Source organism: Schistocerca serialis, chromosome 9, assembly GCF_023864345.2.
Source record: "Schistocerca serialis cubense isolate TAMUIC-IGC-003099 chromosome 9, iqSchSeri2.2, whole genome shotgun sequence".
Classification (NCBI taxonomy): Eukaryota; Metazoa; Arthropoda; class Insecta; order Orthoptera; family Acrididae; genus Schistocerca; species Schistocerca serialis.
In genome coordinates this window covers 380,282,429-380,308,776 of record NC_064646.1, presented here as the reverse complement: position 1 = coordinate 380,308,776, position 26,348 = coordinate 380,282,429, and the positions used below count along the sequence as shown (strand labels likewise).

Below are 26,348 nucleotides of genomic sequence, written 5' to 3'. Positions count from 1 at the left end.
CTTTCTGTTGGAAATCAGAGCAAATAAGAATTTAGGGAGATGAATTGGCAGGTATAGCAGCCAAGAAGGCATATAGCTATAATCAGGTGATTCAGTGTGCCATCACCCCACATGCTATCACTTCACTCTTGAGGTACAGAGTCATATGTATGGGAAGAAGAGTGGCAGCAAGCGCCACACAACAAACAGCATCTAGTAAAGCCAACATCACAACTGTGGCACAGTTTCTTCCAGCATCAGAGATGGGATGAGGTCCTTTTCACTTGTTTTCACATAGGTCCCAGCCCTCTGACACACACCTTTCTGCACCAGTGAGAGTATCTTCCAATGTATGGCACTTGTGGTGTACAGATCACAGTGTGCCAAATTTTAATTGTCTGTGTTTTATTTTCGGATAAGAGGGTAGTGGTTAATTCACCTGCTGATTTGTCTTCTACTTTAGATGACAATGGGAGGAATGTGGCATGACTTCTAAGATTCTGTGAAATGTCCAACTTGCTCCCTAAATATCAGGGATGACTCTCTAATGTTTTATTTTAAGGTTGGCTGCCTCACCTGTGTCTTTCATAATTGATTAGCCATTCACATATCTTTCACATTTATGTTAGCCTCCTTGTATTATCTGTGTTTTAGAAGAACATTTGACCAAAATTGCAATACATTAAAGGATGTATGATAATGTGATTGTATAGTCACAGATATGGAAAAGGTAAATTTAGGTGGATATAAGCTTTCAGCACCTGCAACTAGAGACACTGCGGATATAGGAGTTGCCATATATGTTAAAATTTATGATAGTGTGAAAATTTTGATACTAAATAATGGTACTTTTATAATTGTAGCTATGTACAGGTCCCTGTTCTGAAGTTTTTAGCTATTTTTGAAAACCTCGGATTCTCTGTTGTGCTGTCTATCAGACAGGGGAAAGCAAATTTTTGTTTATGGGGATTTCAGTGCAGATTTTCTGAAAGACTCTGATAGAAAGCTTGCCCTTGAATCATTACTGGTTTCTTTCAATTTGACATCAGTTATTCATTTTTCTACTCAGGTAGTACAGGAAAGCAGCACACTGATAGATAATGTTTTTATAGGTGAAGATAAATTGAATCAAATAAAACTTTTCTTTTTTAAGAGTATTCTGTCTGGTCATGATGCACAGCTAGTTACAGTATACGACATAGTTCCGTACAGTGATGCAAAACAGTCCTACAAAATAGTATGTTTATTTCGTAATTTAACAATTGCAAATTTTAGGGAAAGAGACTGGGATGATGTGTACAGGGAACCTGATGCTAATTTAAAATTTAACCCATTTCATGATACATTTGTGAGTGTATTTGAATACAGTTTCCCTAAGAAGACAATGAAACATAATTGTAAGAAACCATCTAAAACTCCATGGCTCACTAAAGGGATAAAAAGTATCTCGTTAAAGAAAAAAAAAAAGGCAAGTGTATCTTATAGGTAGAAAGAGTAGTGATCCGGAAATAGTCAAACGTTATAAAAGCTACAGCAATGTATTAAAAAAAAATTATTAAAAAGTCCACAAGTATGTGCATTATGTCTGAGATTAGCACCTCTGATAATAAAATTAAAACAATTTGTAATATTGTTAAAAGCGAAACAGGACAACCGAGAGCAACGAAAGACTGTTTTTCTATAAAACTCAGTGAAAAGCTTGTTAACAAACAGTCAGAAGTAGAAAACGTGTTTAATATTCATTTTTAAGTGTTGTAGAGAAAATAGGATCCAGCTATTTATTAAAAAGTGCAAGGCAGTTTATGGAAGAGACATACCTATCCAGTTTGATAAATTTGAAATTCAACCCACCTCTCCTAGTGATATTAGGAAAATAATAAATTCATTCAAAAGTAAAAGCTTGCATGGAACAGATGGCATTTCCAACAGAGTACTAAAAGGTTGTTTGCAACGGATAAGTAAGATTCTCAGCCATATATGAAGTAGCTAACTGAAGCAGGGCATTTTTCCAGATAGACTGAAACATGATATTAGTAAACCATTGCATAAAAAAGGGATAGGTTTGATGCTAACAACTTCCATGCAATCTCAGTTTTATCCAGAATTGTTGAAAAAGTAATGTATTCAAAAGTAGCTTCACATATTTGTAAAAATGAAGTACTAATAAAATGTCAATTTGGTTTTCAGAAAGGCATTTCAACTGAAAATATTACATATGCTTTCACATATCAAATATTGGATGCTCTGAATAACTGAACTTTTGACCATGTGAATCATGAGCTTCTTCCAGATAAGCTTAAGTATTGTGGTATGTGTGGGATAGTGGACAAATGATTTAATTCAGAAGGTTGAAATCAACAGTACAGATAGCCTACAGAAATTAGATGAGTCCTCTGACAGGGGAGGTATCACAGAGTTCAGTCTTGGGTCCCTTATTGTTCTTAATATATACTAATGACTTGCCACTCTGTATTCATGAAGATGCAAAACTATTTCTTTTTGCTGATGAGACAAGTATAGCAATCACAACCAACAAATAAGAATTAGCTAAGGAGAAAATTGTAAATAATATCTTTCAGAAAATTATTAAGTGGTTGTCTGCAAGCCTTTCAAGAAATTATTAAGTGGTTCTTCACAAATGGACTCTCACTAAATTTTGAGAAAACACATTATATACAGTTCTGTGCAGTACATGGTGTAGCAGCATTGGTAAATATAGACAATGAACAAAAGTTTGTTGCTAAGGCAGAACATTCAAAAATTCTGGATGTGTGCATTGATGTGAAATTTGACCAAAATTGCAGTACATTAAAGGATGTATGATAATGTGATTGTATAGTCACAGATATGGAAAAGGTAAATTTAGGTGGATATAAGCTTTCAGCACCTGCAAGTAGAGAGACTACGGAGATAGGAGTTGCCATATATGTTAAAATTTATCATAGTGTGAAAAATTTTGATACTAAATAATGGTACTTTTATAATTGTAGCTATATACAGGTCCCCATTCTGAAGTTTTTAGCTATTTTTGTAAACCTTGGATTCTCTGTTGTGCTGTCTGTCAGACAGAGAAAAGCAAATTATTGGAAGAAACGCATTGATGATACGCTGAAACGCTTAGGTTGAGCTCCTTATGCTATGGGAGTTATTGCAAATTTGATGATAAACATGTCAGTAAATTAGCCTACAATGCTTATTTTCATTCACTGATTTCACATGGCATTATATTTTGGGGTAATTCATGATTAAGAGAAAAAGTATTCTTTGCACAAAAGTGTGTAATCAGAATAATAGCTGGAGCCCACCCAATATCACCTTGCAGATATTTATTTAAGGAACTCAGGTTATTTACAGTGTCTTCACAATTCATATATTCACTTATGAAATATGTTATTAATAACCATGGCAAATTCAAAAAAATAACAAAGTGCATAGCTACAACACAAGAAGAAAGGATGATCTTCACCATTCTGGGTTAAATCTCACTTTGGCTTGGAAAAGGGTGAATTACACTGCCACAAAAATCTTTGGTTATTTGCCACACAACATTAAAATTGTGACAGATAGCACGCAAATTAAAAGAACTTCTGAATGACAACTCCTTCTCTGCAATAGACGAATTTTTAGATGTGAAGTAGTAATTCAAAAAAATTTATATCATTTAAAGAAAACTGTGTTAAACTGACACATTCCACATCAGTACAAAATGTCGTATTCATGGTCTATGGAACAAGTATTAATGTGATATATGAACAGGAGAGAGACTGGGAGTAAAGGTCCTGGTAACCTTGTCATTAAGAGCCCGTAACCCATCACCCTCCTCCAAACACGCACACACACAGACATACACACACACACACACACACACATACACACACACACACACACATACACACATACACACATATACCGTATATACTTAACAATAGTTGATCCAACAACCCTAATATGGGTGTAAGCCTACTAGTCTTGGAGAAAGAGGGTGACCTATACACCTGGCTGTAAATAATATGAATCAGTATATGACATATCATTTTTCACAAACATGAGGTATGCACAAAAGTGTAGCTTGTTGTCGAAGACCAGAAAGTATCATGTAACTGACTAGTGATGAGTATATTTTAGTAAATATCCTGTTATCCATTTGGAACATTTTAAGAGTTTAGATGGAGGCCAGTAGGTCATGTAAAATTTAATAGAGTCATTTTACACATTAACTATTGTTTTTCAGATTCTGATGGCCTTTAAAAAAGGTGGACTTCGTAAAGGTGACTCCGTACTGATCCATGCAGGTAGTGGTGGTATTGGACAAGCTGCCATCACCTACTGCCTGTTTCATGGCTGCACTGTTTTCACCACTGTTGGAACACAACAAAAGAAAGAATTTATTCTCAAAAACTTCCCACAGGTGAGTCTTATATTTCAGTTACAATCATTTGGCTACGTCATTTTCAGTCATACTTGGAATGTGGTCAAGTTTCCCTCTGTGATACATCTCCAGTGACCTCTTCATTGATCTTCCATCATTTATTCCTTAATTTCAAGACATATGGGACAATATTTTCAAAAGAATGCAATGCCAAGGGCCACAACATTTTCTTGGAGTTGATCGTCATACATATGAATGTTCGGATATATAACTGTTTCTAGAGAAAATGCCAATCATTATTTAAAAGAGTTAATAAGGTGCAGCAAGCTGAAAGTACCCATACTGAAAAAAGTGTAAATTTGTATTGAAGTACATGAACCAAAACAGAAAAAAATACATAATTCAAACCACAAAGTAATTGAGGGATGATGTAAAATGAGATATAAATGAATGAATAAGAGAAAACAGAGAAAGAGGTCACTTGTTATTGCTTTCAGTCTGAGAGATACTTCTTAAGAAAGACAGGGTTAGAAAAGTAGACTAAAGATCCATATTCAATTGAATATTGATATTGTACAAAGTAAATTATCTGATGATTGATGACAATCAGGAGTGGTAACTAAGTGGGATAAGTTCACTCTCCACAAAACTAATGATTTATTACAAATAAAAATTAAAAAGAAGTTCAAAAGTAGCCTTCTTCCTGTAACTTATCATTCTGTATATTAATTGGTCCAGTTTTATCACACAGAAAAAAATTATGCAGATGATAACGGACAAGTCAGAAAAGCGTAATCCATATAAATGGAAATGGAAATGTTTATGTGTATAAAATGATAAATCTCTGGAAGTTCTTCATCAATTGCTTTGGATTTTTGACACTCATTGCAGTCATGTATGAACGTATTTTTATATAAGAATTTTTAAATGTATATAATATATGCAGATTTGGAATACATAAATGTGAAAAGTTATTAGCAAACAGGAAAGTTGTATTTATGGCTAATCAGCTTATGATTGGAGTATCACTACAGAATGCATTTGCATCACGATAAACAAGGATCAAGATCAGTGAGAGGGGGTAAAAGGAGATGCACTGAGGGGTGTGAGGAAATGAATGTAGAAAATGGAAAGGAGGAGATGGACAGAGAGAGGGATCAGGAAGAGATGGAGAGAAGGGAAGTGGAAGATGGGCATAGAAAGAGGGTGAACTGATAGAAACAGTGGACAGATAGAGATGGACAAAGACAGGGTATAAAAGGAAATGAGGAGATATATCCAATTCCTATACATATTAGAAACATTTGCTTTCTCTTTTCCTTCATTTCCATCTAAGCAGAATGAGCCACAGCAATGCACTGCCAAGAACAACTTGTAACTAATAAAGAAAATATGTAAATATTCTAATAATATGCATTTAGTTTATGAGTCTGCATGTTCAGAATTGTCACACAAACAGTTTATTCTGTGTTATTTGGTCCTTGAAGAAACTATCCATTCTTCTTGTATGCTTTTGTATAATGTATACCAGAATTAATTACATATTTCAGGCAAAATGATGTTCTCTAAATTTTTTTGGGAAGTCTTGGCTGTATTCCATTGGAGCAGAACTAATTGTGCATAAGCTTATTCTTCATTAATGTATAAGGTTTCATAAAGTAGAGATTAATGAATCAAACAATGGAAAATCCAGGATGGAATGTAACAATACTGTCAGAAGGAACATTGCTACTCACCATATAGCGGAGATGCTGAGTTGCAGATAACTGTAACCTCACTGCAAGTAGCAGCACGAGTGCATGATGGGAGTAGTGACTGGGAGTAAGGAGAAGGGTGGGGAAGGGGAGGGATAGTATGGTGGGGCTGGTGGACAGTGAAGCTCTGCAGGTTAGACGGAGGGCAGTAAGGAGACGTGGGGAGAGGGGGGGGGGGGGGGAGTAGTGAAAAAGGAGAGAAATAAAAATACTAGGTGTGGTCATGGAATGATGGCTGTGTAGTGTTGGAATGGGAACAGGGAAGGGGCTGGATAGGAGAGGACAATGACTAACAAAGGTTGAGGCCAGGAGGGTTACGGGAACATAGTGTATTGCAGGGAAAGTTTCTACCTGCACAATTCAAAAAAAGCTGGTGTTGGTGGGAAGGATCCATATGGCACAGGCTGTAAAGGAGTCATCGAAATGAAGGATATCATCTTTTTCAGTGTGTTCAGCCTTCACTGACCATAATTATCCTCCCAGCCTTGTACAAAAGACTTGACATTAAAATAATGCAAAAAACTTGTACTAGCACACATTTTTCATGCAGTTGTTGACATTGTTATATTCCTGTATGTTGTTGAAAATAATAATAGTATACAGACTTTATTTTAAGAAAATGTCTTATTTTAATATTTATGGTTTTTTGTTAGCATGTAGCAAGCCTGTTTAGCTAATAAACTTTGTCTACAGCCCCTTGCATTGAATTATAATTCAAAATCATTTTTAGGGTTTTATCAACAATGTCACTGATTTCATCATAATGCTAGAGCGTGTTCAATAGAACAACATTCATATTTCTGTATGGAATATAACTGGCCACAGCAGTATGCCATTTATGAAGTAGAACGAAGAGCTACGAACCCTCTTCTTGGGTATATTTGTGAAAGCTCTGGTTTATTTTTCTGTATTAGTTCCCAATACTGTTAATTTCCTTTTCAGGAGCAGTTGTTCCAGGTTGTATGATGTAAAAAAAATGTCACACATGGTATTCTAATCTTGAAACTCAGAAATGATATCAGAAACTACTCTCATTCCTGGATTTTTGGTGCCAATCCATTATCCTTTGCTGTATAGGTTTTGGCTTTCAATATGTACAAAGATTTGCTGTCACACAGTGTCCATATTTTGATCCCATATAGTTCTGGTTTGCTTGTGATATGGTGTCTGAATGGACAGCAATCTCTAAATCCTACTAATTGCTCATCAACAGTAATATTTTCTCCTGGATCATACCGTTTAGAAGGGACTTCTACCCACTACTCAAAAATACTATGAACTACAGCAGGTTTGACATCATGTTATCTTTCCTCTCTTCTGAATTTTTTATCAAGTGGCAGAGCAGATGGTATGTACAGAAGTTGCATTGGGAATGTCTGCTTGAAATATGTTCAACCGGTATCCATATCCCACAATCTTTTTGTACCCTTCCCATGTTATTGATATACAGTCACAAGGAATAAGAGTCCTAAGCGTGCATGAAAAACAGAATCTTCAATGTTTGTCCATGTTGATGATAAACTCACTTCCCTTCAATGTTTGATATTTTTATTCTTTCATTTACAAACTCTTAACAAATTCCACTTCAGATGAACTTTTTGCATCACTTTTTCAGCTTTTTGCATACCTGGTAGTTTCTGACATACTCTTGGTGATATTTGAACCTGATAAGCAGACATTTTGTGCTTGTGGGTATAACTGAGATTATGTATTGTGATTTTTAGAAAGAAAAGACTGTTTCCTATTTTGTACAGGCTGTGAATTGTCATCACTGATAGAACATTTGCTTTCATATGCATTAGTGTCATTCTCTACAAACTTGGAAAGTTTTCATGCATCTATGAGGAATTTGCTAATTCCTCCAACTCAATGTAAGCCAATGATTTAATTGCCATGGTGTCACCAAACTCAACAGAAACAATATAGATTCAAATAAATGAGAAGTTTTAAACAACTTCTTGGCAAAAGCAAGAAACTAGCCCATTGTTATAAGCACAACGTTCGATTGTTTGGAGTAAGATGGGGTGATAAAAGTTGTTATTATCATACGGTATAACAGAAAACTGAAAACTACTTTCATTAGAGCAATCATGACTACCTCTTCAGCTGAGTGGTCAACATAAATGTCTGCTCTACGGAGAATCTGGATTCAGTTCCTGGCATTGCCAAGGTCCTTTCCTTGATGAGAGAACTGATATTGGATGCACTCAGCCTTATGATAGCAATTGAGGAGTTACAATGTCCAGTAACATTAATGTGACCACCTGTCAGAAGCCAGAATAGCCACCTTTTGCAGTGCGGACTGCTGTGAGATGTACAATAGAGATTCAGTGACATTCTGGTAGGTACCAACAGGGATGTGCAACCATGCTGACTCAAGTGTCATGGCCAGCTGCACTAGCCTAATTGAGGTGGTTTGACAGATTCGCAACTGTGTTTAAATCTGGGGAGTTTGGTGCCCAGGAGAGTACAATAAATTCACCCTGGGGCTCTTTGCACATGTACACTGTGAACTGCATGACATGTTGCAGTGTTCTGCTGGTACATGCCATTGTGCTGACGAAATATGAACTTCATGTAGAGGTGGACATGGTCTCCAATGATAGATGCATACTTGGTTCATCCATTGTGCCTTCTAGATTGACCAGATCACCCACGGAATGTCCTCCTTCCTGGACCCTTCCAATGATTGTTGTAGAAAGTTTGCTTTCAGACTTTCATGCTGTAGACACCAACAACCATCCTTAAGACAGTGCATAATACATGATTTATCTTGAAAGGTCACCTTTTACCACTCAGTGGACATCCAGTTGCAGGATTGGCATACACATTCCAACCTTTGTTGCTGATGAACAGCAGTCGCTTGACTGGCCCTAACTGGAGTGCAAGTACATTGTCTGGATGGAAAAACTTGGAAAGACACTGGCAGCAGAACACATTGCATAAGGATGTATTTCCCAAGAACAGAAGACTCTCTGAGAATGAGCCATGCATCCAAAGCCCAGAAGGGTTAGCAAGTGTGTCAGAACCAGGAACAATAATAAAACCTGCTATATGTGCATGCCGTAAGTTATTTCCAGCAAGCAATAACAATAAAACGAGCATGAACCAGGCACCTGCTGTGGAGGTCCATATGCAGCAACATTCTTGAATAGTCATTGAGGAGACACTGTTGGTAGCCCCTAAGTTTGTCAGAGTGGTCAGTTACTCAACATATGCATGTCTATTTACCAGTACACACCTCTGCAGCCAGCCATCATTCACCCCTATCATCTATGGCCCATGATCCACAACAGTTACCTCGGTGTCGGGTTTGGATAGTGCCATTTTGCCACCCATGGTATAATTTAAGGATGGTAGCATGCAAACAGTTTACAGACTTAGCTGTTTTGGAAATATTTCCACCATTGACCTGAAAGCCAGTGATTGTGCCCTTTTGGATGTGGGCAATTTGCTCCATTTCTGTGTTACGACAATGACTGCACTGTTCTGCAAGAAACCCCACCCACCCGCCCACACAACAAGATTTATACACCCTCCACTGCAAGTGCTGCCACCTTCCATCTGTGAGTGGTTATTACATGCTGATGTTTTAATTTTGTAACATATGGTGGTGGTCACATTAATGTGTATGTGACATTCCGGTCTTAATGATCAGACATTAATGTGAATATTATACAAGCTCCTTGTCCATGCCATGAGGACCCAAGGAGTGTCAACCAGCCACCATGTCATCCTCTGCTTTGCTGCATCATGCAGATGTGCTACAGAATGGCATGTGGTCTTCACACCACACTCCCGGTTGTTACACTGACTTTCCAGACCATGGAGCCATTACTACTGAGCCAAGTACACGATCCAGTCACATTAATGTGGCAAGGTGTTGAAGGTTGAATAACCACCATTTGCATGGCAGATATGTAGGAAGAGAGTTCATGAGGTTCTGGAAGTTACCGACAGTGATGTAGAGGCATGTGCACTCCAGTGCCGTGGCAGGCTGTGCTAGGTTTCCCCGTTGGGATCCTTTGCACAAACAGCCCAATCGAGGTGGTCCCACAGGGCCCATAGCCATACCCTTGATTTGTTTGTAGGTGGGTTAGAATATGGTATGTCATGGCAATTAGGAAAGAGGTTGTAGCTTTGGCGATTAGGAAGGAGGGTGTAGGTTTGGAATCCATCGGTCTTTGGGAAAGGTAGTGTTCAATAGCAGTAAGGCCATGGGCATTATGGATGTTAGAGTAAAGGGAGGTGGAATCAATAGTAATGAGCAGGCATTGTATGGTAAAGAAACATGAACTGTGGAGAGTGATTGGATGAAATGGTTGGTATCTTTTATATAGGAGGATAGGTTGCAGGTAATAGGATGAAGGTATTGGGCTACGAGAGCAGTGTTTCTCTCAGTGGGGGCACAGTAATTGGCCACAATAGGGAGTCCTGGGTGGTTAGACTTTGTCCTTACTCTTAGTCTTTGTCCCATTACAGCATTACACAGTCCTCTGTTCCAGCAATGCACCCACAGTCTTTTTACCTCTCTTCCTCTCCACTAACCCCCACCTTCCATTTAACCTCATGACTGCACCTTGCTGTCCCATCCTCTCTCTCCATCTCACTCCTGTATGCTCCCACAAACACAACACTGCAAATATTGTTGTTTCTAGATGGCTAGATACTAATGTCTGAAAGTGAAAATAATTTCAAAGATATGCATAAAGTAAAAATTTCAGAAACTATGACAGAGAGAATGGCTGTAACTGGGAGGAGTCTTTGAAGAGTAAGTACTTCAGTCTATTTAAAGCAAACAATAACAACACTCAGCATTCAATAACCACTCAAATTATCATAAAAATTATTACAAAAAGACAATAATTATGAAGGGTTTCCAAAAATCCGCTCGGCTGTATGAAGATGCTTTATTCACAACTACTTATTTCATGACAGTGTAGATGCATCTTCACGTTTATCTCTCAAGAATACAAGTGAAGTTTTTGAAATGGTAGGAATACAGAACCATACTGTTGGCATTCAATAAAAAGCCAGGATGAGTACTCACAATGGATATATTTCCATAATCTAGTTGGACCAATATGGAGTCCCAGCTTTTAGGAAGTTATCCTCTTTGAGAGCCAAGCCACAGTGGTGGGTTGTCATAATAAAATTCACCACCAAAAGATGCTTTCCAAAATGCACAAAGCAGGACTGCCAAATAAGTCAGGCCTCTAAAAATGTGGAGGAAAATTAATAATTGGGATAAAATGCCTACAAATTAACTAATGTCTTGGGAATGTACCATAAGTACATATGAAATATCATTAAAAAGAGTACACTCTAGTATGGGACCAAAATGTCAAGAACGAAAGAAATCTAAAAAATAGCTTACTAGACAACTCCCCATAGAAAAAGATCCAGCAGATGCCAACTATATAAAACCAATGAAGTAAAACGTGCAGCAGCTCATGTGTTTATTTTGTTTTCCTTTTAGGCACCATGGCCTTTGGCCTTCCAGTCTACTGCTAGCCTCCATCGGCTGCTTACAACACATCATCCTGTTAGCAATACAGCAGAAATACGTACATTACCCAGGATTTTAAGTTTTACTTCATTGGTTTTATACAGTTGATGTCTACTAGATCTTATATTGTATCATACAGGGTATAATCCAGTAAGCTATTTTTCAGATTTCTTCCATTCTCGATGTTTCGGTTCCATACTAGAGTATTATTTTTTGGATGATATTTCTTGTGTACTTGTTGTAATTTCCCTATATATTACTTAATTTTTAGGCATTTTATCCATGTTCACAGTAGTGTCCCATTCATCATTAGTTTTTCCCCTGCTCCGTTTTTTTTTTTTTTTTTTTTTTTTTTTTTTTTTTTTTTTTTTTTTTTTTTTTTTTTTTTTTTTTTTTTTTAAGGCATGGCTTATTCAGCAGTCATACTCTGTATATTTTGACAAGTGTCTTTTGGGCGTACTCAATTTTATTATGGCAACCCACGATTGTGATTTGACTGTTCACATGGATAACTTACCAAAAGCTGGAACTCAGTGATTGTCCATCTACATTATGGAAACATGGAGAGCTGCATCAAACCAGTCTCTGGACTGAAGACCTCAACAACAACAAGTACTCGTCATTGATTTCTGTTGAATGCCAACACTATGCTTCTGTATTTCTACCATTTAAAAAATTTCACATAGTAATCTGTATTCTTGATAGATAAACCTATACTGATATGAAACCAGTAGTTGCAAATAAAGCACCTCATCATTCTTGAATTTTTAATTATTATAATTTTTATGATAATTTGAATGGCTATGAAGTGTTGGTATTGTTAGTTATAATGTCTCTCATTGTGATTGTCCTCCCCAGGAAGTTGTTTGCATTTAAAAAATTTGAATAGAATAAAACACATATTTTGGTAGTGACATTTCACAGTTTGCAAACTAGAAGAATTTAACAAAATACAATCAATGAAATAGAATATCATTTTAGGCTTTGGTACACAGATTAGAAAATAAATACAATGCAGGTTCCACAATGTCACAGCAAAACAGGCTCTTCTGTATGGAAGTGAATGTTTGATTATTTGTGAAAGTTATAAAACTAGAATAAATGCACATAGAGGCAAAATGTTGTTTCCTAAAATTTTGGAAATGAGCAGAAGTGCATAGATTTTATATATTATGTTTGTTCACAGGTGCCTGAATCTCATATTGGCAACTCTCGAGACACATCTTTTGAGGAAATGGTGATGAAGGAAACTAAGGGTCGTGGAGTTGATATTGTTCTGAACTCCCTTGCAGAGGAAAAACTCCAGGCATCAGTCCGATGTCTGGCAAGGGGAGGACAGTTTCTTGAAATAGGAAAATTTGATTTGGCGAATGATAGCAAACTAGGTAAATATCCTCACATTTGATTTATGTTAGTAAAAAATGATAATATAGTACATTAATCAGTTATTTCTATTAGCATTAAAACTGTTTTCTATTGACTGCATGTTTTTTGCATTGTTGGCTGACATTTGATTTCTTTAACTGCTTTTGCTTATAGCTATACAACAAAAGTTATACAAAAGTGAAAATGCTGTTTTATGAAAACTATAAATGTATTTGAGAGGTAATGTAAATAAGGGTTGTTTACATGTCATACACATATCACCTGCAAGCAAGTTGAATGTCACTTCTCATTTGATTTCATGTTAATAAAAGTCTGCCCATCATTTTGCTCCTTGTTCTTTTATATATTTTCTTAGAAGTCGTGTATTGAATTTTTTGAACATAATTCAACATCAAACCACCTTCCTGACCTCCCCCTGCCCTGTCAGTGACTTTGGCATCCCACAAGCGCATTACTTAGTTTGAGCTACATGTTCTTCCATAATTGTTTGATGGTAACCAATAAATTATTTGTGGTTTTCATGGTCATTATAAATACTATGTTTCTTCTTCAACAATTTTTTACTGCTTTGCTGTTGACAGAATATTTATATGTAGTATTTTTATTTGTGGTCATTCCTCTATTGTCTCTTTTGGGACCATTCACTCTAAAAAGACCATTTAAAAAGTCTGGAAACAAAACACATGCATCATACACAAAACATAAAATACTTCTAAGAAATAGAATTAAACAAAATTGTCTGGAATATTGTTAAATAAAAGGTGCGGCAGTAATTATGAGATACTGTGGTCAGAGGTAGTGTATTGGTAATTCCTTGGCTTTCCCCAAGTATATTTACCTTATGGTACAATTAAACAATATTCTTATTGCTCGTGTTTGTTGAATAACTATATTTACTTTGATTGCTTTGTGTGGAAGTTAATGTGGTTGGACAATAGAAAGCAAATATTGACCTTCTACTCTCTCTGATACATCCTCCTTCATCTTTACTCTGCCTTGTCCTCTTAAAAGGTTGGTCCCTCTCATCTAGAAGTCTGAGTAGATGCTCGTAGTTAAAGGATCTGAGGTGGAAGTGGTCCAATATATATATTGAAATACATTTATCAGTAATATATAACAGAACTGAAATAATCAAGACTCATTTTGAATATTTCTCACGGATTTAAACAATAACAGTCAATCTTTTTGGAACTGTTGATTCAAGTGATGTTTTCAAACATGTTGTACCTAGTCTTAAGATAGCATCTTGAAATGCCAGAGCTGTTTTAGATAGATTACTGTTTCTAGAATTGACAACTCTATCTGTGATAGAAATAAATTTATAAATTTCTCGCTCGGATGCACTGGGATATGCTGACATAATTGCCATCACCTAAGAGTGTTTCACAAATGAACAGAGGAAATAAGTGCACAAAAAATGTCCTTTTAATGCCTCAATTGACATCGATCATCACTGGAGCAGGAAGAACCAACTGCAAAATGACGACATTTCACTGAATCAAGAAATGTGTGTGTACAAGATGTCCATGGCCACATAAGTGAACGATTCAGTTTTAATGATCAGTCATTAGTTGCACAGCTACTTGAACCGTCGCCATGTTTGAAACATCAAATTCTTTTCCCAGCAAAAGAACTGAGAGTAACTGTTAATTTGTTTAACTTATGGTCTTCACACGTATATTACACACTCAATGTGTTGTACAAATGAAAGGACTTCAGGAAAATATTAGGTGCTGTGAACTTACTGAACTTTCTTTATGAGACAACTTGGCAAATGCTTTTCTTTCTTTTTTTCTTTATTTCTTTTGCTTATGCCATAGTCCCACAGCGATCGCAGGGTTGGCGTCATTACAACGGATTTGGCAATGTTAGTGTTAGGGATGGCCGGATGCCCTTCCTGCTACCACCCCATACTCCCCAGGATGGAATCAGTGTACCCCAACTATTTGCGTCTAGTGTAAATCGTAAATAGTGCGGACATGTTTCAAATGTCTGTGACGCGTGTAACTGAGGCAAAAAGTGGGGACCAGCCCAGTATTCACCTAGCGGGATGTGGAAAACCGCCTAAAACCACATCCAGGCTGGCTGGCACACCAGCCCTCATCATTAATCCGACGGGTGGATTCAATCCGGGTCTGGTACACCTACCCAAGTCCAGGAAGCAGCGCGTTAGCGCTCTTGGCTATCCTGGCGGGTTTGGCAAATGCTTTACCTGGAAGTGTTAAAATACTGCCGATAATAGTGACCTTCCTGATGAGGAAGAGACAGGTAAAACACTGCTTCTCTGTGTTAAGAGTGAAAACATTTAAAGAAAATACTTTGTGTAAGGACAGACTTCATGTGCTTGCAATGTATTTCCTTGGAAAAGTGCTAGTGATTTGACCAGATTTAAGTGAAAAGTCCATAGACTGTTTTTAAGTGCAGAAGGGGAGATTTCATTTATAAAAAATGAATTAAGATAACAAAACATGCATTAATAGGTGATAAGAAGCAACTCTTTTACTGTAGCTACCTATTTATGTACTAAATTAAGTACTTAAAAATGGGTGGTAACATGTTTTTACACTCCACATTTTCAGCCTTTAGCAAAACAAATACAAGTATAAATACAAAAACCAACAAATATGCTATATTAGCTATTCAGATGGTTAAATCAACACAGCAGCTGCTCAGTTTGCTTCTGTCAGCCAATCATAGCACAAAACATGTGATAACATGAAAACATCACGTGTCATCTTGCAAACACATAACCACTGTGGGTTGAACAAACTGAAAACACATGAAACATCGTGAATTCAGAAAGCCAATGTACACTGCATTAAAGACCTCTCCAAAACACGTCTTTTAGATGATGTGATACTTTGTCAGGAAAAGAGATGTTGGCAGATACATATGCCACCTGTGGCTCTAGTGTTAGTCAGCTTTCAGTGTTATTTAGTAGCTGATAAAGAAATGGAAAGGAGAGACACCAGGTATACTTTTGACCAGAGTGTGATATAGCCCCCGCTCCTTCCCACACTGAAACCTTTGTTGTGGTGACAGACTAGGCTGTAACATAGCCCAAAGTCTAGGTCAGCTCTGGCTGATAAATGTCACATCCTTCCCCAGTATGGAAAACACAAGCCAAGTGTGGTTTTGAATGACCTGGTATTCCTTCCTAGTATTCCTCAGCCTATCCTTCTTTCCTCCTTAAGGAAGGAACTAATAGTGTTGGAAGCTGTGATTAGTGTTTCCACACTTAAATGTGTTATTGGCTACACTGGAATCTTACTTGGTGAATGCAATTACTGGCCAGTCATTGCATCAGAATATTGCTTAAAACAGATAACCAGAAATCTTGCAAAGGCCTCATCACATACCTTCAATTTCTTAGATTGACTTCATAGCACATTTACTCCATAATGATTCTTGGGCACAGTCTCAAAAACACTGCAATTTACGCAGCCATAATTGAAGGTACGAAAATATTTTCCTTGTGATCTTCATGTTTTCTGTTTGTAGTTTGGTTTGGTACTGTGGCACAAATGTCTTTAACAAGTTGCTGGGAAACATAACCTAAGAAATTTGGAATTCTTTCACTAAAATAACTTAAAACATATCTAACAATGGAGTATCCAGGATGGAATGCAACAATACCAGAGAAGGAAAGTTGCCACTCACCACACAGTGGAAATGCCGACAGGCACAATAAAAAGATTGACACAATTAAAGCTTTTGGCCATTAAGGCCTTTGTCAGCAGTAGACACACGTACACACACGCACACACACATACTCACATAAATGCAACTTGCACACACATCTGCAGTCTCAAAGAGCTGAGACCACACTGCAAACAGCAGCACCAGTAACCGGCCACAATGGGGCATCCTGGGTGGTTGGGTTTATGGACTTTAGGAAGCATGTAGAAGGTGTGAGTGCGGGGAGTGGTAGGGGTAAGTAGAGAGATGGACTCTGAGGAGAGGTTCTGGGATGGGCCTAAGTATTTGAGTAGTGACTGGAGATCCTGCTGGATTACTGGACACTGTGGCATGGTTTGTAGGTGGAAGTATCTGACAGCTCACAGAGTCCTTCTGCCACGTAATCCTTGCTGTTCAAAACAATGGTGGAGGAGCCTTTGTCAGTAGGTAGGATTATAAGGTTGGGATCAGTTTTTAGATGGTGGACTGCGGTTCTTTCTGCGGATGTAAGGTTAGTTTGCATGTTGAGGGGTTTGGGAAATGATGTTGAGGCAAGGTTCGAGGTTAAGAAATTCTGGGAAGTTAGCATGGGGTGGTTTGGAGGCAGTGGCGGTGGATCACGGTTGGATAGAGGAGTGAACTGAGTTAGGCAGGGTTCAATATTGGTCATTGGTTGAGTCTGATTGGTCGGGTTGGTAGCGAAAAAGTGTTTCCACTGTAGGGACCAGAAGAAGGAGAGAAGGTCTTTAACTAGTCCTGCATGGTTGAATTTGGGAGTGGGGCAAAAGGTGAGGCCTTTGGAAAGGACTGATATTTCTGTGGGACTAAGGCTTCTGGAGGAAAGATTCATAACTGTGTTGCGGATCTGTTTAGGTTCTGGGTTGTGTGTGGTGGTGGGAGGGAGATTTGGAGGGTGGGGTAAGTGTAGTAGGTCTGCGAGACAGGGTTTGTCAGCTATGAGGGGGTGTGGGGGAGGTTTGGAGGTTATTGTAGAAGTGGTGGATAGTGGTACTCCGAGGTGGGAGTAGGAAGTGAGTAGGATGCAGAGCCTTTTGAGGTGGCATTGCGCATGTTGCTCAAGTTCCTGCAGGGCAAGGGTTTCATTGTGTGTTATGGGTTCAGGGAATTTGGGATTGTATAGCTGGAGAAATCTGCTGATGGAGAGAAGGTACTGCAAGGAGTATTGGGCTTGGTTTATATGGTTTTGCAGGACCATGTTGGTGAGGGCTAAGGATTGGCGGAATCTGGACAGGTGGAGGTCATTGTGGACGGAGGGGTGGCAACCAGAGATGGGTAATTTGTGATGGTAAGGCCATTAGGGGGGGATTTCATGAGCCAAGCAACAACGCAGGAACAGTATGTGTGACTGGGATCTGGCTAGGAATAAGGAAACTTTTCTGTATTGATGCAGATGGAAGGAACATGAATCCATGGTGGTGCAAAAAATGTGAAAAATTACATAAGAAAGTAGTATTACGTCCGAAACATTATGCAAAAATAAAAAATACACCCACATATGAGTGAAAAGTACGAAAAGGACAAAATGGATGCACAAGAGGGGGGGGGGGGGGGGGGGGGGGGGGAACGAGATGAAATCTGAGGAAGACAACGATAGTGGAAGTCGAAAACTCACTAAAATTTGCGAGAAGTCACAAGGGTCAAATTAGAAAATAACTAATCAATAATAAATATATGTATATTACTTTGGATAGCAGGTTTAAGGGCGGATAAGTGTAAGGAGACGGCAGATGTGACTGGAAGAGGTGGATGTAGTGGGTGCAAACAGACATAGAATGGGGAAAGTGTTGGGGGTGGGGAGAGGTTCGTAGTTAGAGATGTAAGATCATTTGCACCGGGAAAGTGCAGGAAGTAACACGCAAAAATCTAGGAATTGACACAGGGAGCGTGATCAGTTTGAAGGCATGGGCTTCATTATATTGGCGGGAGTAATGTGGGACCTAAGATGCTGCACTAACAATCAGCGTGGTCTTGAGGCCGTCTGTTGCGGGCCACCGAGACGGTTGATACAGTGGGGCTCATAAGTAGATCGTGCAGTGTGGGTCGTAAGCCAACAACTAGAAACACAGGAAAGAAAAGAAAGAAGGAATGACATTGAGTACAGCAGATGCAAAAGAATGTAGTTACAAAGGAAAACACCACAGGGTTAGGATTGAAGAAGAGCCGTCAGGCAAAAATCAAACCATGGAAAATCCAGGATGGAATGCAGCAATACCAGAAAAGGAAAGTTGCCACTCATGACACAGCGGAGATTCTGAGTCAGGAGGCACAAAAAAAACATTCACACAATTAAAGCATTTGGCCATTAAGGCCTTTGTCAGCAGTAGACACACATACACACATGCACACACACATACTCACATAAATGCAACTTGCACACACATCTGCAGTCTCAGAGAGCTGAGACCACACTGCAAACAGCACCATCAGGCATGATGGGACTGGCAACTGGGTGGGGGTAAGGAGGAGGCTGGGGCGGGGAGGGGGACGGATAGTATGGCGGGAGTGGCGGACAGTCAAGTGTTGCAGTTTAGACGGAGGGTAGGAGAGAAGGTGAAGAAGGGGGAGGGGGTAAGTAGTGGAAAGGAGAGAAATAAAAGAAATTTAAAAGACTGTGTGTGGCAGTGAAATGACAGCTGTGTAGTGCTGGAATGGGAACAGGGAGGGGGCTGGATGGGTGAGGACTGTGACTAATGAAGGTTGAGGGCAGGAGGGCTACGGGAACATAGGATGTATTGCAGAGAAAGTTCCCACCTGCGCAATTCAGAAAAGCTGGTGTTGGTGGGAAGGATCCATATGGCACAGGCTGTGGAGCAGTCATTAAGATGAGGGATATCATTTTTGGCAATGTGTTCAGCAACAGGGTGGTCCTCTTGTTTCTTGGCCACAGTTTGTCATTGGCCGTTCATGCAGACAGACAGGTTGTTGATTGTCATGCCTACATGGAATGCAGCACAGAGGTTGCAGCTTAGCTTGTAAATCACATGACTGGTTTCACAGGTAGCCTTGCCTTTGATGGGATACGTGATGTTAGTGACTGGACTGTAGTATGTGGTGGTAGGAGGATGTATGGGACAGGTCTTGCATCTAGGTCTATTACAGGGGTATGAGCCATGAGGTATGGGATTGGGGGTTGTGTAAGGCTGGACGAGTATATTGTGTAGTTTCGGTGGACAGCGGAATACCACAGTAGGAGGGGTGGGAAGCATAGTGGGCAGGACATTTCTCATTTCAGGGCATGACGAGAGGTAATCGATACCCTGGCAGAGAATGTAATTCAGTTGCTCCAGTCCCAGATGGTGCTGAGTTATGAGGGGAATGCTCCTCTGTGGCCAGACTGTGGGACTTTGGGAGGTGCTGGCAGACTGGAAAGATAAGGCACGGGAAATTTGTTTTTGTACAAGGATGGGAGGATAATTACAGTCAATGAAGGCTTCAGTGAGACCCTCGGTATATTTTGAGAGATACTGCCCGTCACTGCAGATGCAATGACCACAGGTGGCTAGGCTGTATGGAAGGGACTTCTTGGTATGAAATGGGTGGTAGCTGTCGAAGTGGGGGTATTGCTGGTGGTTAGTAGGTTCGATATGGACTGATGTAGCCATCTCTGAGGTGAAGGTTAACATCTAGGAAGGTGGCTTGTTGGGTTGAGTAGGACCAGGTGAAGCAAATGGGGGAGAAGTTGTTGAGGTTCTGGAGGAATGTGAATAAGGTGTCCTCACCTTCAATCCAGATAGCAAAGTTGTCATCAGTGAATCTGAACCAGGGGAGGGGTTTACGATTCTGGGTTTTTAGGAAGGATTCCTCTAGATGGCCCATGAATAGGTTAGGATAGGATGGTGCCATGCACTTGCCCATAGCCATACTGCAGATTTGTCTGTAGATAATGCCTTCAAAGGAGAAGTAATTGTGAATGAGGATATAGTTGGTCATGGAGACTAGGTAGGAGGTTGTTGGTTTGGAATCCGTATGGCATCTGCAAAGGTAATGTTCGACAGCAGTAAGGCCATGGGCATAAGGAATGTTAGTGTACAGGGAGGCGGCATCAATAGTGACAACCAGGTCACTGTGCGGTAAAGGGACAGGAACTGTGAAGAGTCAGTCGAGGAAATGGTTGGTATCTTTTATATAGGAGGATAGGTTCTGGAAAATAGGTTGAAGGTGTTGGTCTATGAGAGCAGAGATTCTCTCAGTGGGGGCACAGTAACTGGCCACAATCGGGTGTCCTGGTTGGTTAGGTTTATGGACTTTAGGAAGCATGTAGAAGGTGGGAGTGTGGGGAGTGGGTGGGAGTGTGGGGAGTGGTAGGGTTAAGTAGAGAGATGGACCCTGGGGAGAGACTTGTGACTGTGTCTCCCTGAAAATAATTTAGAACACAAAATATGTTCTTAAGATTTTATTTTGTAAGTCATATAACCATTAGTAACTTTTAACAATTTTTTCTGTTTCACATACACTCATACATAAGAGATAAGCCAGTCTAATACTTTATTTTACACTGTAAATGTGAAACCAAGGAAGTTCTTCTACATCATCATCGTTCACATTATTTCCAGCACATGACTGAAAAAAGCTTTGATATGCTGCAGGTATGTATGCCATAAGAGACAGTACATCATCAATCTTTTTCTGATTAATTTGTAGTGGCTTTCTGTATTTTATTGGCTTCTGAAGTCTTGTATGTGCATTTTCATCACAATGAAATACTTTGGACTAGCAGATTTGACTACTTCTGCCCATTCATGTTTCAAGTATACTATTGGACGTCCGTTTCTCGCATGAATTTCAGTGCAACCAAAATCATGATCACAAGGAAGTCTAGTATGAGCTACCACGGGGAAATAATGCTGCACAGATTCAAATCTTCTGGTGGCAACGAGAGTCCTTTCCAGGGCAATAATAGACCAATTCTTTGCCTGGCCCTTACAGTTATCTGTGATTATATGGAGATTTTTGGCTTGAGTGTTAGTTATCTCCAAGTATTTTAATAAACAGCTCCCAACTTCATATGAACCCCTTCCTCTGTCCTTCTCACTCCACAGAAACATGTATCCCTTAATTGACCCACAATCATGGATACCATAGTTATACGTCCATCTTTTTCTCTTGTAGAATACTGGGCCAACTGTTAGTTTTGACGTGGAAGTGTTTGTTGCATGTCCATTGCTATTATGAGATGCTCTTTCACATTCTCTTTAGCTAGAGAAGTTAAAGACACGATCATATTTTGCCTGCTATCAGCCTTTTTTAGCCGTAACTCATGTTGTGTTTTCCTTTGTGTAATTCTTTTGGCACACAATTCTGGGTTACTTGTTGCTGTTAAAAAGGCATCTGATGTTGAACAGGTGTCGCTTTTTGGTAGTTTGGAGCCTATGTTAAATTAAGACACAAAAATTGCCCTGAATTTGCTTGGTTATACAGTGGGAACACCTTTTTTCTTGCAGTATTCAGAGTATTTGTCCAAAATAGGGATGAAATTGTGAGATAACATTCCAAATTACACTTTGTGGGGATTCTGCTGCCTGCTATAGTGACTGTTATGTTTTGGTCTCTGACAGTTATGTTTTGGTCTCTGACACCTTGCACAGCTTCATCTTGAAATTTATGTGGATAATTGCCTTGTTTGCCTGAAAGAAAAGAGCACATGAGTTGATACATTACTTCGTGTTATTGTTATACTTCAACATTATTTTATTTGGTTAGAATGGATACCTTATAGTAAAATATAATATACAAACCTCTTCCAACTTATTTTGGAACTGCGTGACCCAACTTCACTCTTCTTGTGTGGTTCTGTAAGCCATGAACCCTGAGCAAAGCTTGCTTGCAAATCATGACTTCCATGCCATTTACTTTGACACTGTCTGAAAATGGCACAGCTCTAGGTGTAATTTGCTTCTTAGTCTTTTTGGATAGCTGTGAAAGAAAGAAATGTGAAGCAGAACAAGGTAAAGTAAATTTGTGACAATTGGTTTTAGAAGACACGTACTGCTGACCCACGTTACATCAATGTTTGGCCTTAATTTTATTCCACTGATCAATATTATGCGTTCTTTTTCTTGAAGAGCTTTATTTCTGGGGTTATACTTCTTTTGTTCTACTTACTTCAAGCTGTAATATGAATAGAAAAATAGTCTCAGGGTGTCTGTGAGATATAGTCACAAGCCACACAAATCATTGTATGCCGCTGAAATGGCATTGATAATAAAAATATTCTTACAAGTTTGTAGCCATGAAAACTATATTACTACCACAATCAGTGGTCATTAAAATTAGGCTATAAAGGTTTCTCATTAACACAAAATATAACAATCAACGGTGAGAAAAATGCTACAAGAAACAAAGTCATAAGCCACTGAACTCTGATCACCAGTAAAAAATATTTTGGTATACTTACCGAAACATCTTCTGAGCTTGATAGACACCAAGACTCATCACCATCACTGTCAAAAGGATCAGAATCCTCATTTACACTACTGTTGCTGCCATATATGCCTAGAATATGCAAATCACCTTCATATGTGGCTTGTGACTATGTTTCTTCTGTAAAAGACACCAGGTGGCAGAGTACAGAACTACACTATGTCATCACCTTCCACCTGTTGGAGAAAGATGAAACTTCTTCAGTGAAAGATGAGGAGGGCATCATTAATAATGTGATAGTATGAATATCTTAATTTTGAGAAAAGTGTGGCTTGTGACTACATCTCTCTGACCCCTTCAGTTATTAGGATTTCTTCCTGTTCCTTTGACATATAGAGCACAGGAACAATGATTGTTTGAATGCCTTTGTGCATTCAATAATTGTTATTATTTTACCCTTATGATACCTATATGAATGATACACAGGGATATTACTAGAGTCATCATTGTGATACTTCTCACATTTATCTAGTTGTTTTGATTTGTAAGTAGGCTTATGCTAAAAAGGTTTTATTAGAATTATATGGAGTTGTTTCCAGCTTTATTTATTCTTGATGCCAGACTGAATAACCTTGCTATTAAATGTTATATCAATTTTAGGAAACTGAGGTATACACGAGAGTTGGAACTTAAATAGTGACAACTATTTATTCACAACCAATACAAAAGAGTTACATGTCTGCACCTGTTACTGCCCTTCAAAGTAGTCACCAGTATTGTGTAGTGATGTGGAAGGCATAGTATACCATTGGCAGAGCCTGTTCTGTTGATGGTTGATGGTGTGAATGGAGTGGTCCACTGCCTGTCAAATCTCTGGAACAGTTCTGAAGTGAATGCCACAAAGTGGTTCCTTTATCTTCAGAATCAAATCAAAGTTACAAGGACTTAAGTCCGGGGAGTATGGTGGATGGTACAGTATTTCCCAGTCCCATTGACAGCACAGAGCTTGCGCTGCATGCGCCCACATATTGTCATGCAAAATGATGGGTGGGTTCTGCAGAAAGTGTTGCCATTTATTTTGCAAAGTTGGTCACAAGTGGTGCTCCAAACACGAACAGTAATACTGTGCATTGATGGTCTGCCATGGAAGAACATAATGCGTTAGGATAACACCATCACAGTCATACACAAGAAGCACCATAACTTTCACCATACTGGGGCTCTGATGCACTTTCAATTGTCGCAGCAACCCATAATGACGCATTCATTGGATTGGTGTTTCAGTTTTGGCTTGTACGATGTGGTCCATGTCTCATCCAGTGTTATGATATGGCATAAGAAAGCCTCTCCTTCGTGCTCATAGTGCTCCAAGTGCATCTGAGTGGCATTGTAATGCATCCATTTCTGCATTTCCGTCAAGTAATGCGGAACTCATCACGATGCAATTTTTCTCATGCCCAGGTGTTCCTTCAGGATGCGAAGCACAATCGTATGTGCTAATCCGGTTTCATGGGAGAGCTCACGAGTCGTATGGCACCAATCAATGTCCACTAAGGTGGCACTGGTCTCATCATTCTGGTGTGTGATGGAGGTAGAGCACAGATTATAACTGTGTTCAATGTTGTACAAATCTTGTTTTATTAACAGGTGTATTCATTTCTTCCAGTTTTGAATCATAGACTGACTCTGAATTTTGTCCAGAAAAACTTGTTACTGAATGTTATTTGTGATATGTGCATCTATACTCTCTTTCTGATAAATGCAAAGTAACTAATACCACTTTAATGTTCAACATGCGATGAGATAAATTTCACATGTCCCACCTTAAGCTTGGTGCACTTTCATCCTTGTTGGACACATTCCTGAGATTTTATTGGTGCTTTGCAGCTTTAAATGCCTGGCACCTTTGACTTTACAGGTAAAATAGCTTGAACATTGACATAAATAATAATGTCTTATGGAACTGTCAGCAGCAACTTTAGACCAACTGTTCTTGACATACAATGAATGTGTTGACTTCTCTTTTCCATGCTTCCAAAACTAAAAATCATCAAAGGAAATGAAATTCAGTTCTTCATACCTAAGCCATATTTCACATGCCAGTGCTAAATGTTCTGACAAACTTTTTTCTTTAGGCTCTTTGTCATTATACAGGCAGCATCTCAGTGATATGTTTCCACCAACATCCTCATCATGAGACCTTGTTGATGGTGTCTCAGGTTCTTCTCATAACTGAAATTTTTGCTGCAGAAATGACCCTGCAATGTGTAAGTATTTGGCTTCCTAGAAGAGGTGCACCATGTTCAGCTTCCCTGTATGTCCCTTAGGGGCATGTTGCCTCAAGTTTTGTTGTAGTATTTGCCTTTCTGGACATTCAAACTGCTTAGTTTCACTCACGGTGAAAGATCCAAGTCCCTTAAGAACAAATCTATGGACGCAACTATAATACAAGCAGAAAGCAAAAACCAAAGTGCATCAACTGAGTCTCCCCGTTGCCAAGCATTGGCTTCACAACATTTCAGCTACTGACAGTAGCAACCAGAGTGAAGCCTCCAATTAGCTTCCTGTACCTAAGATCAAATCCTTAATGTGCATGGCTATTTGAACGGGTATCAGTAGTAGGTACTGGAGTGCAAATTATTTCCTACAGTTTACCTTGTTTAGTCAATGAAGAAACCTGGCTCTGACAGAAAGTTAAATAAAGTCCACAAGATTAAGGAGAATGGGACACTAATCTAAGAAATTAAAAATAAACAAAGGATGAGATCAATTATAGATTCTAGTGACAAAAGGGATAGTTAAAAGTGTTGATGATGCTCCAGTAAATGAAGAAAATAACCAAGGCTGGTGAAATAGATGCAAAAAGACGTGTACAAGAAGTAATTAAAAGTTCAATAACTGACTAAATACTAGAAATTATTCAATTAAGTTGGATTGGGAGGGGAGCAGTAGCTAAATAAAATGTACATGCAGTATAAACAATTCAAATGGAATGAGGAGAATAAACAGCCAATATTATAGGAGAACAAGGGAGTATGAACATTAAAGAACACAAAGTCAATATACAGTTACAACATTAATTTAAAAAAGCAAAGAAGATCTATGCTGAAGGAAAGAAATAATTATCAATAATACGTAGGTTGGAACTTAAATAGTGGCAACACTGCTGTGTAGACACTATGCAATAGAATCTACTATTGTCGCTGATAGCACATGTTGTTGACATACCTACCTTATCTCCGAGCAAATGGACTCACCCGTCCCATGTCACTGGCGTGCATACAATCAAAGG

At 38.8% G+C, this 26,348-nt stretch overlaps 1 protein-coding gene across 2 annotated transcripts in view; it reads left to right on the top strand.

Moving 5' to 3' along the window:
- Positions 1 to 26,348, top strand: part of LOC126418869 (fatty acid synthase-like) — a 431,809-nt gene that overhangs the window by 287,163 nt on the left and 118,298 nt on the right. For both annotated transcript variants that reach the window (XM_050085866.1, XM_050085867.1), the window contains exons 26-27: positions 4,211 to 4,387; positions 12,798 to 12,996. In XM_050085866.1, the coding sequence (XP_049941823.1) occupies positions 4,211 to 4,387; positions 12,798 to 12,996 (376 nt within the window). The remainder of the gene's footprint in view (positions 1 to 4,210; positions 4,388 to 12,797; positions 12,997 to 26,348) is intronic.